The following is an 11925-nucleotide window of genomic DNA, read 5'->3' as shown; positions in this document are numbered from 1 at the left end:
AGAAAAAGCAAGAAAGTAATCCTTCAACAAACCTAAAAGAAGACATCCACAAGAATAGTATGCCAACTCTAACAACAAAAATGACAGGAAGGAATAATTGCTTTTCCTTAATATCTCTTAAATCAATTGACTCAATCTCCCAATAAAAAGGCATAGACTAATAGACTGGCTACACAAAAGGACCCAACATTTTGCTGATTACAGGAAACCCACCTCAGGGAAAAAGACAGACACAACCTCAGAGTGAAAGGTTGGAAAACAATTTTCCAAGCCAACGGTCTGAAGAAACAAGCTAGAGTAGNCATTCTAATATAGAATAAAATTGACTTCCAACCCAAAGTCATCAAAAAAGACAAGAAGGGGCACTTCATACTCATCAAAGGTAAAATCTATCAAGAGGAACTCTCAATTCTGAATATCTATGCTCCAAATACAAGAGCAACCACACTCATTAGACAAACTTTAGTAAAGCTGAAAACACACATTACACCTCACAGAATAATAGTGGGAGACTTCAACACCCCACTCTCACCACTGGAAAGATCCTGGATACAGAAAATAAACAGAGACACAAGGACAATAACAGAAGTTATGAAACAAATGGATTTAATAGATATCTACAGAACATTTCAGCCTAAATCAAAAGGATATACCTTCTTCTCAGCACCACATGGTACCTCCTCCAAAATTGACCATATAACTGGTCACAAAACAGGCCTCCACAGACACAAAATATTGAAATTATCCCATGCATCCTATCAGATCACCACAGACTAAGACTAATCTTCAACAAGAGCATAAATAATAGAAAGCCAATACTCACATGGAAACTGAACAACACTCTACTCAATGATTCCTTGGTCAAGAATGAAATAAAGAAAGAAATTAAAGACTTTTTTGAGATTAATGAAAATGAAGCCACAACATACCCAAACTTTTGGGACACAATGAAGGCAGTCCTAAGAGGAAAATTCATAGCCCTGAGTGCCTCCAAAAAGAAAGTAGAGAGAGCATACACTAGCAGCCCAAAAGTACACCAGAAGCTCTAGAAGAAAAGGAAGCAAATTTACCAAAGAGGAGTAGACTGCAGGAAATAATCAAACTTAGGGCTGAAATCAACCAAGTGGAAACAAAAAGAACTATTCAAAGAATCAACCAAATCAGTATAACTGGTTCTTTGAGAAAATTTACAAAATAGATAAACCCTTAGCCAGACTATCTAAAGGGCACAGGGTCAGTATCCTAATTAACAAAATCAGAAATGAAAAAGGTGACATAACAACAGCCCCTGAGGAAATCCAAAACATCATCAGATCCTACTACAAAAGGCTATAATCAACAAAACTGGAAAACCTGGAGGAAATGGACAACTTCCTAGACAGATACCAGGTACCAAAGTTAAATCAGGATCAGATTAACAATCTAAACAGTCCCATTTCCCCTAAAGAAATAGAAGCAGTCTTCAATAGTCTCCCAATCAAAAAAAGCCCAGGACCAGTTGGGTTTAGTACGGGAGTTCTATCAGCCACCAAACCCAGACACTATTGCATATGCCAGCAAGATTTTGCTGAAGGGACCCTGATAAAGCTGTTTTGTATGAGGCTATGCCAGTGCCTGGAAAATACAGAAGTGGATGCTCACAGTCATCTATAAGATGGAACACAGTGCCCCCAATGCAGAAGCTAGAGAAAGAACCCAAGGTGCTGAAGGCATCTGCAACCCTATAGGTGGAACAACACTATGAACTAACCATTACTCCCAGACTCTCGTGTCTCTAGCTGCATATGTAGCAGAAGTTGGCCTAGTCGGCCATCATTGGGAAGAGAGGCCCCTGGGTCTTGCAAATTTTCTATGCCCCAGTACAGGGGAATGCCAGGGCCAAGAAGTGGGAGTGGGTGGGTAGGAGATTAGGGGGTGGGAGTGGGTATAGGGAACTTTTGGGATAGCATTTGAAATGTAAATAAAACATCTAATAAAAATTGTTAAAAAAATAAAAGAATATAACTTCCTGCAGTGATAGAATATACTCTCCGATGGTGAGCCATTAAAAACCTTCGAATATTTTTTCATTAGGTATCCTTTTTTGCAACAGCAAATCAAACAACTAACACAGTTCCACATTCTCATGCTGCTCTTTTACAGGAACCTAGAACCAAAAGGCCAACTGACCATGGACTGAAAACTTGCAAGCTGGCATCAAAATATATCTTCTGTCAGATGATCTCTGATAGTGATGAAAACCATCCTGAAGAGATTATATATTTAAAATGTTAAATAAATGAACTGATTCCAAAATAATTAGCTCATTCAGCAAAATTAGGTGTTAAGATAACTCTCTTCATTGGTGTTTATCCTAAGTTTTGATGAATGGCTCCTATGTGAGCAATGAAGAGTCTTGACACTCAGAAATAGAATTCTGATTTTTATATACTGGAAAAAACACTGAAGTAACATGCGACCCACCTCTGTCGATCTGGTGGCCCATTGTATCATGTCATGAATTATGGACAAAGTCTGGCCCTCTGGAGCATGTGGAGAAAATGTTCCTACTTTCACATTCAGCCCAAGACCTTTTGGGAAATTCCAAAAGTTGAAAATGTCATACTGTACATGTGATTTCCTTTTCCAGTCCAGAACTACGTTGTCTCCAGCATGATTGATGAATTTGTTCTTTAGAAAAGGGTGAAGCTAAAAGAGATGCATATGCTTGAGTTATATAAAATCCCAAGAAGTTAATCAGAAGCCCAATCAGGAAACATCTCCTGTTGATTTTAATCCCTGATATGAAAAGCACCTTTAACATAGGATCAATACCATCTAACATATGATATCCAAGGATAATGAAAAGATCATTATGGTTCCAAAATGTTAAAATCAGTGTATGGATAAAACTCCCAGCTCATTTGAAAATACAATTCATACCCAATTAAAATTTGAAAATATTTAGGGTTTCACACTGTAAAATGAATGATCTCATGTAGGGGACCAGGCTGAGAGAAACCAGGCCTTCAACAAGCTCCCACCTGAAAGCCAAATGGTCCTTTGATGGGAGCCGAGTCACTCCCTACTTCACAAGGCTGCTTGTGAGAACCAGCTGACCCTTGCCTTGAGCAAACACCTGGGGCTGTTAAGGAGAATCCAGGACTCTGCGATAAGCCATCAGGCATTCCAGAACAGTCGCACCAGGACTCTGAGATTAATCACAAACAATTTCAAGCCTGCAATCAGCATTCCCTCATTTGTCCTTTGCTCTGTTTGTTTTGATCATTCCTCAACCCCTCCCTATTTCTCCTCACTGTGTGCCTTATAACCAGGTGTTCAGCCCTCATTAAACCTCTACAACTCTTTGCCTAGTCTCCCTCCCCTTTCTCGCCTGTTTCTCTTTCAGGCTCGGTCCCCCTCGACCCACTGAATAACTAGGTCCCGCGGGACAGGATAATCTCATGAGTGATCATTTAATTATATAAGCATTTTAGAAGTGTTCAGTTACATTATGACAATCTCTGTCTTTGTCTTTTCTGTTGTGTGAAATCTTTGGGGTAAATGTACTTTTCATATTGAAATTTTTACCTGGAAAATATTGAATGACCCTTAGTTTTGCAACTATATATTGAGTTAAAAGTGGTTCTTCTTTATAGTCTTTTTTTTTTTTGCCAAAATTGTCTAAAATATATATTGCCTAGTTTGAGTGCATTTATAAACCTTTAGAGTGTCATGGTGCTGATGTCACTATATAACTGAAGTGACATTACCTGCCAGGGGAAGAATGCTATCTCTTTTCCTTTTCCATGAGTTTGAAATTGATTGATAATCATCTCATGAAGACTGTGGGCCACAACATAGACAGCATTGTATACATTGTAACTCTCTTCACTCATGGCCATGTCAAATATGTTCCCAGGCAAGAATTCCAAGGAGGCATTAGGTAAACAGTTCTGTGCAATTTTGCAATCTTTCCTAAAAAACGAGCAATTGAAGAATGTGTGCCACAATACATGAAGATAAATATCTTCTGGGTACTTGGACGGATTGGCTGTTTGAATAAAATATGTAAAATTAATAATTTCCTCATTGTGGTGGGAAAAAATAAGAGCCCCATGCAATGAATCTATCATGAAATAATCATCAAATTTGGAATAATCCCAGTGTGAGTTCAGGACCCAGACTTTCCCCATAAGTAAGTTCTGCTTTATATTTACTATTAAGCTTAACAGAGTATCAGAGTCCCCATAAATAATAATCACATTTGATGATGATTCCAGGATCTGTGCCTGATGTTTCCAGGCTTTGGTAAAAAATGAACCCCTGTTGACTAGGATCATTTCCACAAATGCTATGCAGACTCCATTTTTATCCATCTCACTTCTCAAATCTGACAGAATCTGGGCACCTTTGTCATCATCTATGATTAATAACCCCACCCAGGTCCAGTGGAAATGAAACATCAGGGATACAATGCCAGAAGTCAGAGATGTGTCCTTGGGTGCCACCTGGTACAGAGAAGAAAACTGTCTTTGTTCACTCAGGAGACTATCAAAAGGCCCAAAAGTAAGCTGTAGAGAAAAGTAATCAGAAAAAAGAACATTGTCACACAGTTGAACTCAATTATACAGCTAATGTTTGAAGTGTTTGTGACAATCCCGTTTTGCAGGTCAAACTTGACTTCCTATTAGTTTTCCAGAAAAGTACAGAAACAATTCATAGGTTGAATAGTGTGCTGAATCTACTCTACGATTTACCTTCTTTATATTCTAAGCTATAGAAATATAGATGTACCATCAACTGTCTGTATAATTTCCTTATCCATGTAAGTGATTAAATCTCTCTTTTCCATCATAATGTCCTAACATGTCACCAAATAGACTTGATACTATGTCCTATCTTATTACCGTCTCACCTGTGGAAATTTGTAAAGATCCAGCAGTGTCCCTATGTCTTCAGATATTGCCCATGATGGTCCTGTAAGTACAGCAGCTGAATTGCTCTTTCTTGCATTTCTATAGTTAGGATTGGCATGATTGGACCCTGCCAGTGAGCCAAAAATATTGGCTAAAGTGTTTCTTTGACCGTGTGGGACACTGTGGATCTCAAATCCCAGGGATGTGTTGGGCAAAAGAAAGGGGTTGTTATTGATCTCCTCAATGGCAAACATCATGGCCAAAATACATTGATAGTTCCTCAACTTAAACCTGGATGGAAGGTAGAACAATAATTAGGAGGAAGACTCATACCACATACCACATAATATTTGTGTAAGTTAATGTGTAGACTTTTACAGTTTGAGTGCTTTTGTTTCCAAAACTCCATGTTTAAATATCTTACCAGTATTTGGTGGTATTAAAACAATAGTATTCTTTTCTTTTTCCTTATTTTTTATCAAAATAGTTTGTTTTCATACTATATACTCTAATTAGAGTTTTGCCTTCACCAACTTTTCCCAGGTCCTCTGTACATCTCCTACCACCCAAATTCACACCCATTCTTTCTTTCTGTTATCAGAAAACAAAAAGACTTTGAAAATAATAATAAATTAAAATAAAACCTAAGAGACAGAATAGTACTAAATAAATAAGCAAACAAAAGAAAATAATCAAAGAAAAATGACAAGAAGGAGAAACACATAGAGATGTAAAGAAACACTCATTTTCAGATTCAAAAAAACCATAAAATAAAAAAAACCATAATATGTATACAAAAAACAACTTGTAAGGTTAAAAATTTAACCTCTAGAATGCCACTGTTTGTGAACTTTTTTTCCTCTTACTACTGAACTGGCCTTAAGAATAATATATATATATATAATATATATATAACCAATGAGACTCTTTAGAGGAAACAAATTTTAGTATTTGCCATTTTGTTTGGGTTGGGGCTTTTGATATTTTGGAAATAACTTCTGAATTATAGATGGGGGCTTGTTTCCACTTCCTCAGCACCGGTACTCGATCTGTCCTAGAATGGTACATGTCCTGTGCATGATTTCACAGTCCCTGTGAGTTCAGATATCCTGCTGTTTAGGAGCCCTTGTTTCCTCAGTGTTCTCCATTTTCTGTGGCTAGTGTACATTTTCCACCTCCTCTTCTATAGTATTATATGAGCCCTGAGTAGGTTTTATGGATACATCTAGCTTTGTGATAATTTTCTGATGATGTGTGAATGAGTCATAGATGTATGTATATTGAATGCCCTGAGGAGTGATTTTATTTCTATATTACTTTAGCAGATCAATACTATTTGGTTCCCCCATAGGTTCATGGACTATCTAGTTCTAGGTTTTTTGAAACCTGAGCAGTGCTGGGTTCCATCTCAAGGAGGAGTAGACCTTAAATCCCATTAGAAATTGCTTGGTTAGTCCCACAAGCTTTTTGTCACTATTGCCCTATTGTGTATTTGTATCTTGTAGGCACGAAACCATTGTTGATCAGAGGGTTTGCTGGGTTGATTTTTCCATTTTTCCTTTGGTAGAGTGCAGAGTATCTTCCAGTACCAGAAATAACAGTCCATAGGAATAAAGGCACTAGATAGGTTCCTGCTCAACTTCCTCATGTCCAATAAGTTATATTGCTGTTGTTTTCAGCAATAGTGTTTTCCCTTAATTTTATGTACAACAACCAATAGCTTTGGAAGTAGTATGAGTTGTTTGGAAGTTTCCATAGGACTCATCTGGCCAACAACTCAGTTAACCCATTCCACTTGGTGAGAGACCTAGTTGTGGCTTTCTCTCCCCTGCTATTTGATGAATTCATTGAGATTTCTTTCTTTCATTCATACACACACACACACACACACACACACACACACACACGAATCTATCTATCTATCTATCTATCTATCTATCTATCTATCTATCTATCTATCATCTATCTATCTATCTATCTATCTATCTATCTATCTATCTATCANTATCTATCTATCTATCATCTATCTATCTATCTATCTATCTATCTATCTATCTATCTATCATCTATCTATCTATCTATCATCTATCTATCATCTATCTATCTATGTATCTATCTATCTATGTATCTATCTATCTATCTATCTATCTATCTATCTACGTATATCTATATTTAAGAAGCTTTTACTATAGTTAGTTTCCACAGCACTAAAGTTGCCCTTTGTTTTAATTCCTTAGGATGTTGCAGAATCCTGAATGTGGACCTCTTAATAACTTGATCTCCAAAAGGGATTAATTCATTTTCCATGTGCCCATGATGAATTCTGTCCATGAGTTAGGGACAGGTCTTTCAGTTTCTGGTATTCAACTTTCAGTCTGCACAATCACACACACAAAAAATGTTTCTTTCTCAAGCCACCAGTTACTAAGATATTGTTTAACTCATGAAAGGCGAAGTCATTCAACTGAACATCATAGATACCAGTTCTATAATTAATTTTAGTTGAGTTAGGGTTTATGTGATATGTGCACATGATTCTCTGTTCTCTCTCCCTCTTTGTGTGTGTATGCATGTATGCAAATTGATGCTAGACAGAAAAACTTAAAGATGATAGTCATCATCATCCACCTTATTTACTACCAAGGCATTTAGTAGCTCATGGGATAGTGCAGATTCTCTTTCCTGTGTCCCATATTTCACCAAGTGTAACAAACTTACACATGTGCCATGTAATGGCCCCTGATTATTTTAAAAAACAATCTATAGATGTACATTCATTTTTTACATTTTCATTCTAAGCATGTTACCTTTTTATCTATTTGCACATTCATTTAATATTAGTCAGCAGGGCAGAAAATAACATGCTTTAACAGCAAAATTTATACACATGGAGGAATATTATTATAGTTCACAAGAAAAATTTAATATGTATACATTAGTTTCATTAGGTTAATATTTTGTAGTTACTTGATTTGTATGACAAAAAGTTCATCCTCATGTTGACATACTTTAAGTGATTCATAAAAATACAATATTATTTTCTTCATGTTCTTTGGAGCTTTGGATAGAGAGATGAATAACATCTTAAGCTTATAGCAAAACAGTCCTGGCACTTGTATTTATAGAATGACCCACAGAAACCCTGCGTATTTAGTAATCTAGGTTTCTTTTTTCAATGAACAGTACCAATCTAAAACCTGGGAAAATAAGTGCTAAGATATTTATATTAAGAGGAATAGAATTATGGAAATATAGAGTTATTTGGAAGAAACACAGTTAAAACATAGGTGTCTGGACATGTTTCCCATTTTGAGATTCATGTATTTAATGCTTTGAGTTGATTTTCCCTTAGGATGAGAAACTAGGGACAAACCTCATTTTCTGTCTGTTACTTACTAGTTATCCCAGCATCTTATGGAAGACAATGATTTTTGCTTTTTTTGCTTTTTTTTTCCACTTCCATGATGAATCAGGAGGTAGTAATGTTGCTTCATACATTAATTTGACCTATTAATCTGTGAGTAACATCATGTGTATTTTTTCATTATATTTGGTTAGAGACTTTTGTTAGATAGTAAATTGTATCTAGTAGATAGTACCTAATTTTAGATATTATATTTTGGATTATTTCTAACTTTGAGGAAATTAAGATTATAAAATATTAAATATTTATCATTATTTTCTTCTAAAATATGAACACTGGGCTTGAGAAAGTACTCACTAAGGAAAGTGCTTGCTATTTCCACTTGAGGACCTGAGCTTGAACCCCAGTACACATGTATCTCACATGACACACTGGTGGATGCTTTTAGTTATAGTTTAGGAGTCCAACTTCTCTGATAGAGCCTTTATTTTTGTGTAATTGTCAATACTTGGGCCAACATTGATACAAGGGGTAGTGCTGTCCTGTCAATCAGGATTTACTCCAATCACAGAATGGTTCATTACTCCCAGAATGTCTGTCTTAGTTTGCTTTCTGTTCTGATGGCAAAACAAGGACCAAGAGAAACTTGGGGAAGAAAAGAATTATTTTGCTTACATATCTACAAACATGGGGAACAATGACAGGAATCAAGGTAGGAGCCTGTAGACAGGAACCTACCTTGTAGGGACCATGATACAACAAAATTTTCTGGTTTGTTTCTATGAATTGCTTACCTTGATTTCTAATACAGCACAGAACTACTTGTCCAGGGGTAGCACCACACACAGCAGGCTCAGTCCTTACACACCAATCATTAATTGAGAAAGTTTTGTGGAGTCTTTCCAACAGGCCAACCTTATAGAGTAAACCCTCAATGGAGAATGAATGTTTTATATTTGTCTAGATTTATGACCAATCTGCTCAGTGTTCATTTAACTCTTGTACTAGAGTACACATCTTAACATGTTTACTGTTGTAATTCAAAACGCTGATTGTTAAATATGTTTGGTGGTTACTTTTTTTCCTCTGACAGTTTTCAGAGCATCTTCTCACATTGAAAAAGCTGGCCAGCAAGAATGAAGCTCCAGGATATACTTTTGTTTGACTTGTCTGTATGCATTAACTCAAGTGTGCATTTTCTTCTTCACTAAGGTCTTACCATTATGTTCTGGCAGCCTTCAGTGACCCACTCACATAAAATAATATTTTCAAAATGTCTTCAAAATATGAGCATTCTGTCCCAGAACCCTTTTTTTCTCAATCAACCAGTGGTTTGTGAAGCTCCAAATTCAAGAAGATCATTTTAACAGAAAGATATATTAATATAAAATTATTTTTATATTCATAGAGATAAGATGATGCAAGTAAGGACTCTTTTATATAGGACACCACATACACAACAATGCAAAACTCTGTGGTACAATGGATCTCTGTCTTACTGTGAGCACACAGACATAGAAATTGGCATATCCATCTCCTAGGGATCAAGAGCCAAACACACTGGTTTATATCTTCCCCAAAGAGTATTGTCTAAGAAATTTCACCAAAAGGTATTTACGCACAGTGTTGTTTTACTAGGCTTACTTATAAAGTATCTCTGGCAATTAAGAGAATCTAAAAATATATTTCTAAATAAGTACTCAATATATTTATTTGAGTGTTCCAGAATTTCTGTGTAGATCATACTTGCCTTGCAATCATGGGTCCACCTGTCTGTGCCTCACAAATGCTCAAATTAAAGGAATTCACCACTGTGATGGCTATCAAGATAGTTGGCATAGAGCACATGGCTTTTAGAAAGATGTAAAATTAACATGAGTATAATTGAAGAAGCGGATATGTTAAATTTCATAATTTAATCATTGTACATTTCACGTAGCATAAACTATCATCTTCTCCCTCACAAATCGATACAGACTTCATGATGATAAATGAATGTGTATAAATATGAAGTGTAGCTCTATCAATATAAGACTTAAAGAAGCTGGTATAAATGGTTTTAGAACAAAACAGGGAAGATGTGCCATATCTGTAAAATAGAGTGTGAGAATTGATAAATATATGTGTACAGCTAAATGTTTGTGTAATTTTATAACTTAATCATAAAATATCAGACCTGTTGGTGCCATTGCAAGCTGGTACAACCACTCTAGAAATAAGTCTGACAGTTCCTCAGAAAATTGGACATAGTAGTACCGGAAGATCTAGCAATTCCTCTCCTGGGCATATACCCAGAAGATATTCCAACTGGTAATAAGGACGCATGCACCACTATGTTCATAGCAGCCTTATTTATAATAGCCATAAGCTGTAAATGTCATCAATGCGAGGAGAGGCCCTTGGTATTATGAAGATCATATGCCTCAATACAGGGGAATGCCAGGGCCTGGAAGCAGGAGTGGCTTGGTTGGTGAGCAGGGTGGGGGGCTTTGGGGATAGCATTTGAAATGTAAAGGAAGCAAATATCTAAAAAAAAATTAAAAAAATAAAATATTAAACTTATTTAAAGTAAACATTATGTTGTAAAAATTTTTCACGTATTCAATAAACAAATAACTATGTCCTTTAATTAGAAAAATACTGAAAACTGGAAAATATCCACAGAAAAGTAGAAAAAAAACCTTAAAATCTGACTCTTTGTTTTTTCTAATACATAAATCTTCCAAAGTTATTAATATACAAATGCACATATAACTGGTAATAGGCAACTTGGATATACTAAGTCCATGTTAAGATAGCTATATTTTAATTTAGTGTGACATAAATGTACACCAATACACAGTAAAAGAAACTCTTTCATTATTTTGCAGGAAAATTATCTACCATGCTTAAAAGATTCCATAGTGTGCACATGTAGTCCTATCAATCAATCTGCTTTAATTGGGTGGTAGACATAGTCTGTATATTTTGAATCTATGAAACATATATTTACTGTTTATTTTTTAAATTTTGACAGCAAGGAAATTAAATTCAATTAGAAAATTAGACAACACAAAAATATATCATTGAAAACAATCTAGTTGCACTACTTTGGTTCCTTTGTAGTTAAGTATAATTCTGCTGCTACAATAAGAACATGAAATTTAAAGGAAGAAAGACAGAACAATTCCTCTTTCAAATTAAAGTCTCTTACACCTATGTAAAAAATTTTATTAAATGTGTGAAAGCAATTGTGAGCCTTGAAGAGTATATGCGTGTAAGAGCCCCACCCTCTATTAAAAGTATAATCTAAAAATATGTTGCCTAAATCAGACATGTTATTTTTATAGCTTTTATAATTGTAAATTCATTCTGGATTTATTTCTAACTTCATAAGGCACTAAATTACATTTACATAGCACTTTCTTCTTGTATATATTAAAGAAGCCGCAGAGGTCTAATTTTCTAATAATCGTTCTCCTACAGAGCTAACATTGAAAACACACTCACTCACACACTATGAAGAGTTATAGGCATGGCAGACAATTTGGGGGAAATTTTGAGTGTGGGGATTTGAGGAAAATTCCCAAATTACTACTTCTCCTTTGAAAGTACCATATGAATCACCAAGAAGACAGCACTGCAAAGAGATGTAGGAATGGAAGAGAGGAAATGTCTTAAAGT

At 35.6% G+C, this 11925-nt stretch overlaps 1 protein-coding gene across 1 annotated transcript in view; it reads right to left on the bottom strand.

The window, feature by feature from the left end:
• The window catches only part of LOC110315188 (vomeronasal type-2 receptor 116-like), an 11108-nt gene extending 5926 nt beyond the window's left edge, over positions 1-5182 (bottom strand). The window contains exons 1-3 of the mRNA XM_021189312.1: positions 4898-5182; positions 3753-4553; positions 2464-2688 (exon numbers count right to left, since the gene is read on the bottom strand). Of these exons, the coding sequence (XP_021044971.1) occupies positions 2464-2688; positions 3753-4553; positions 4898-5155 (1284 nt within the window). The 5' untranslated portion in view covers positions 5156-5182. The remainder of the gene's footprint in view (positions 1-2463; positions 2689-3752; positions 4554-4897) is intronic.
• Positions 5183-11925: the final 6743 nt, after the last annotated feature.

Source organism: Mus pahari, unplaced genomic scaffold (genome assembly GCF_900095145.1).
Source record: "Mus pahari unplaced genomic scaffold, PAHARI_EIJ_v1.1 scaffold_10744_1, whole genome shotgun sequence".
NCBI classification, from domain to species: Eukaryota; Metazoa; Chordata; class Mammalia; order Rodentia; family Muridae; genus Mus; species Mus pahari.
Note: the sequence above shows the minus strand (reverse complement) of the source record. Positions and strands in the feature narration are given on the sequence as shown.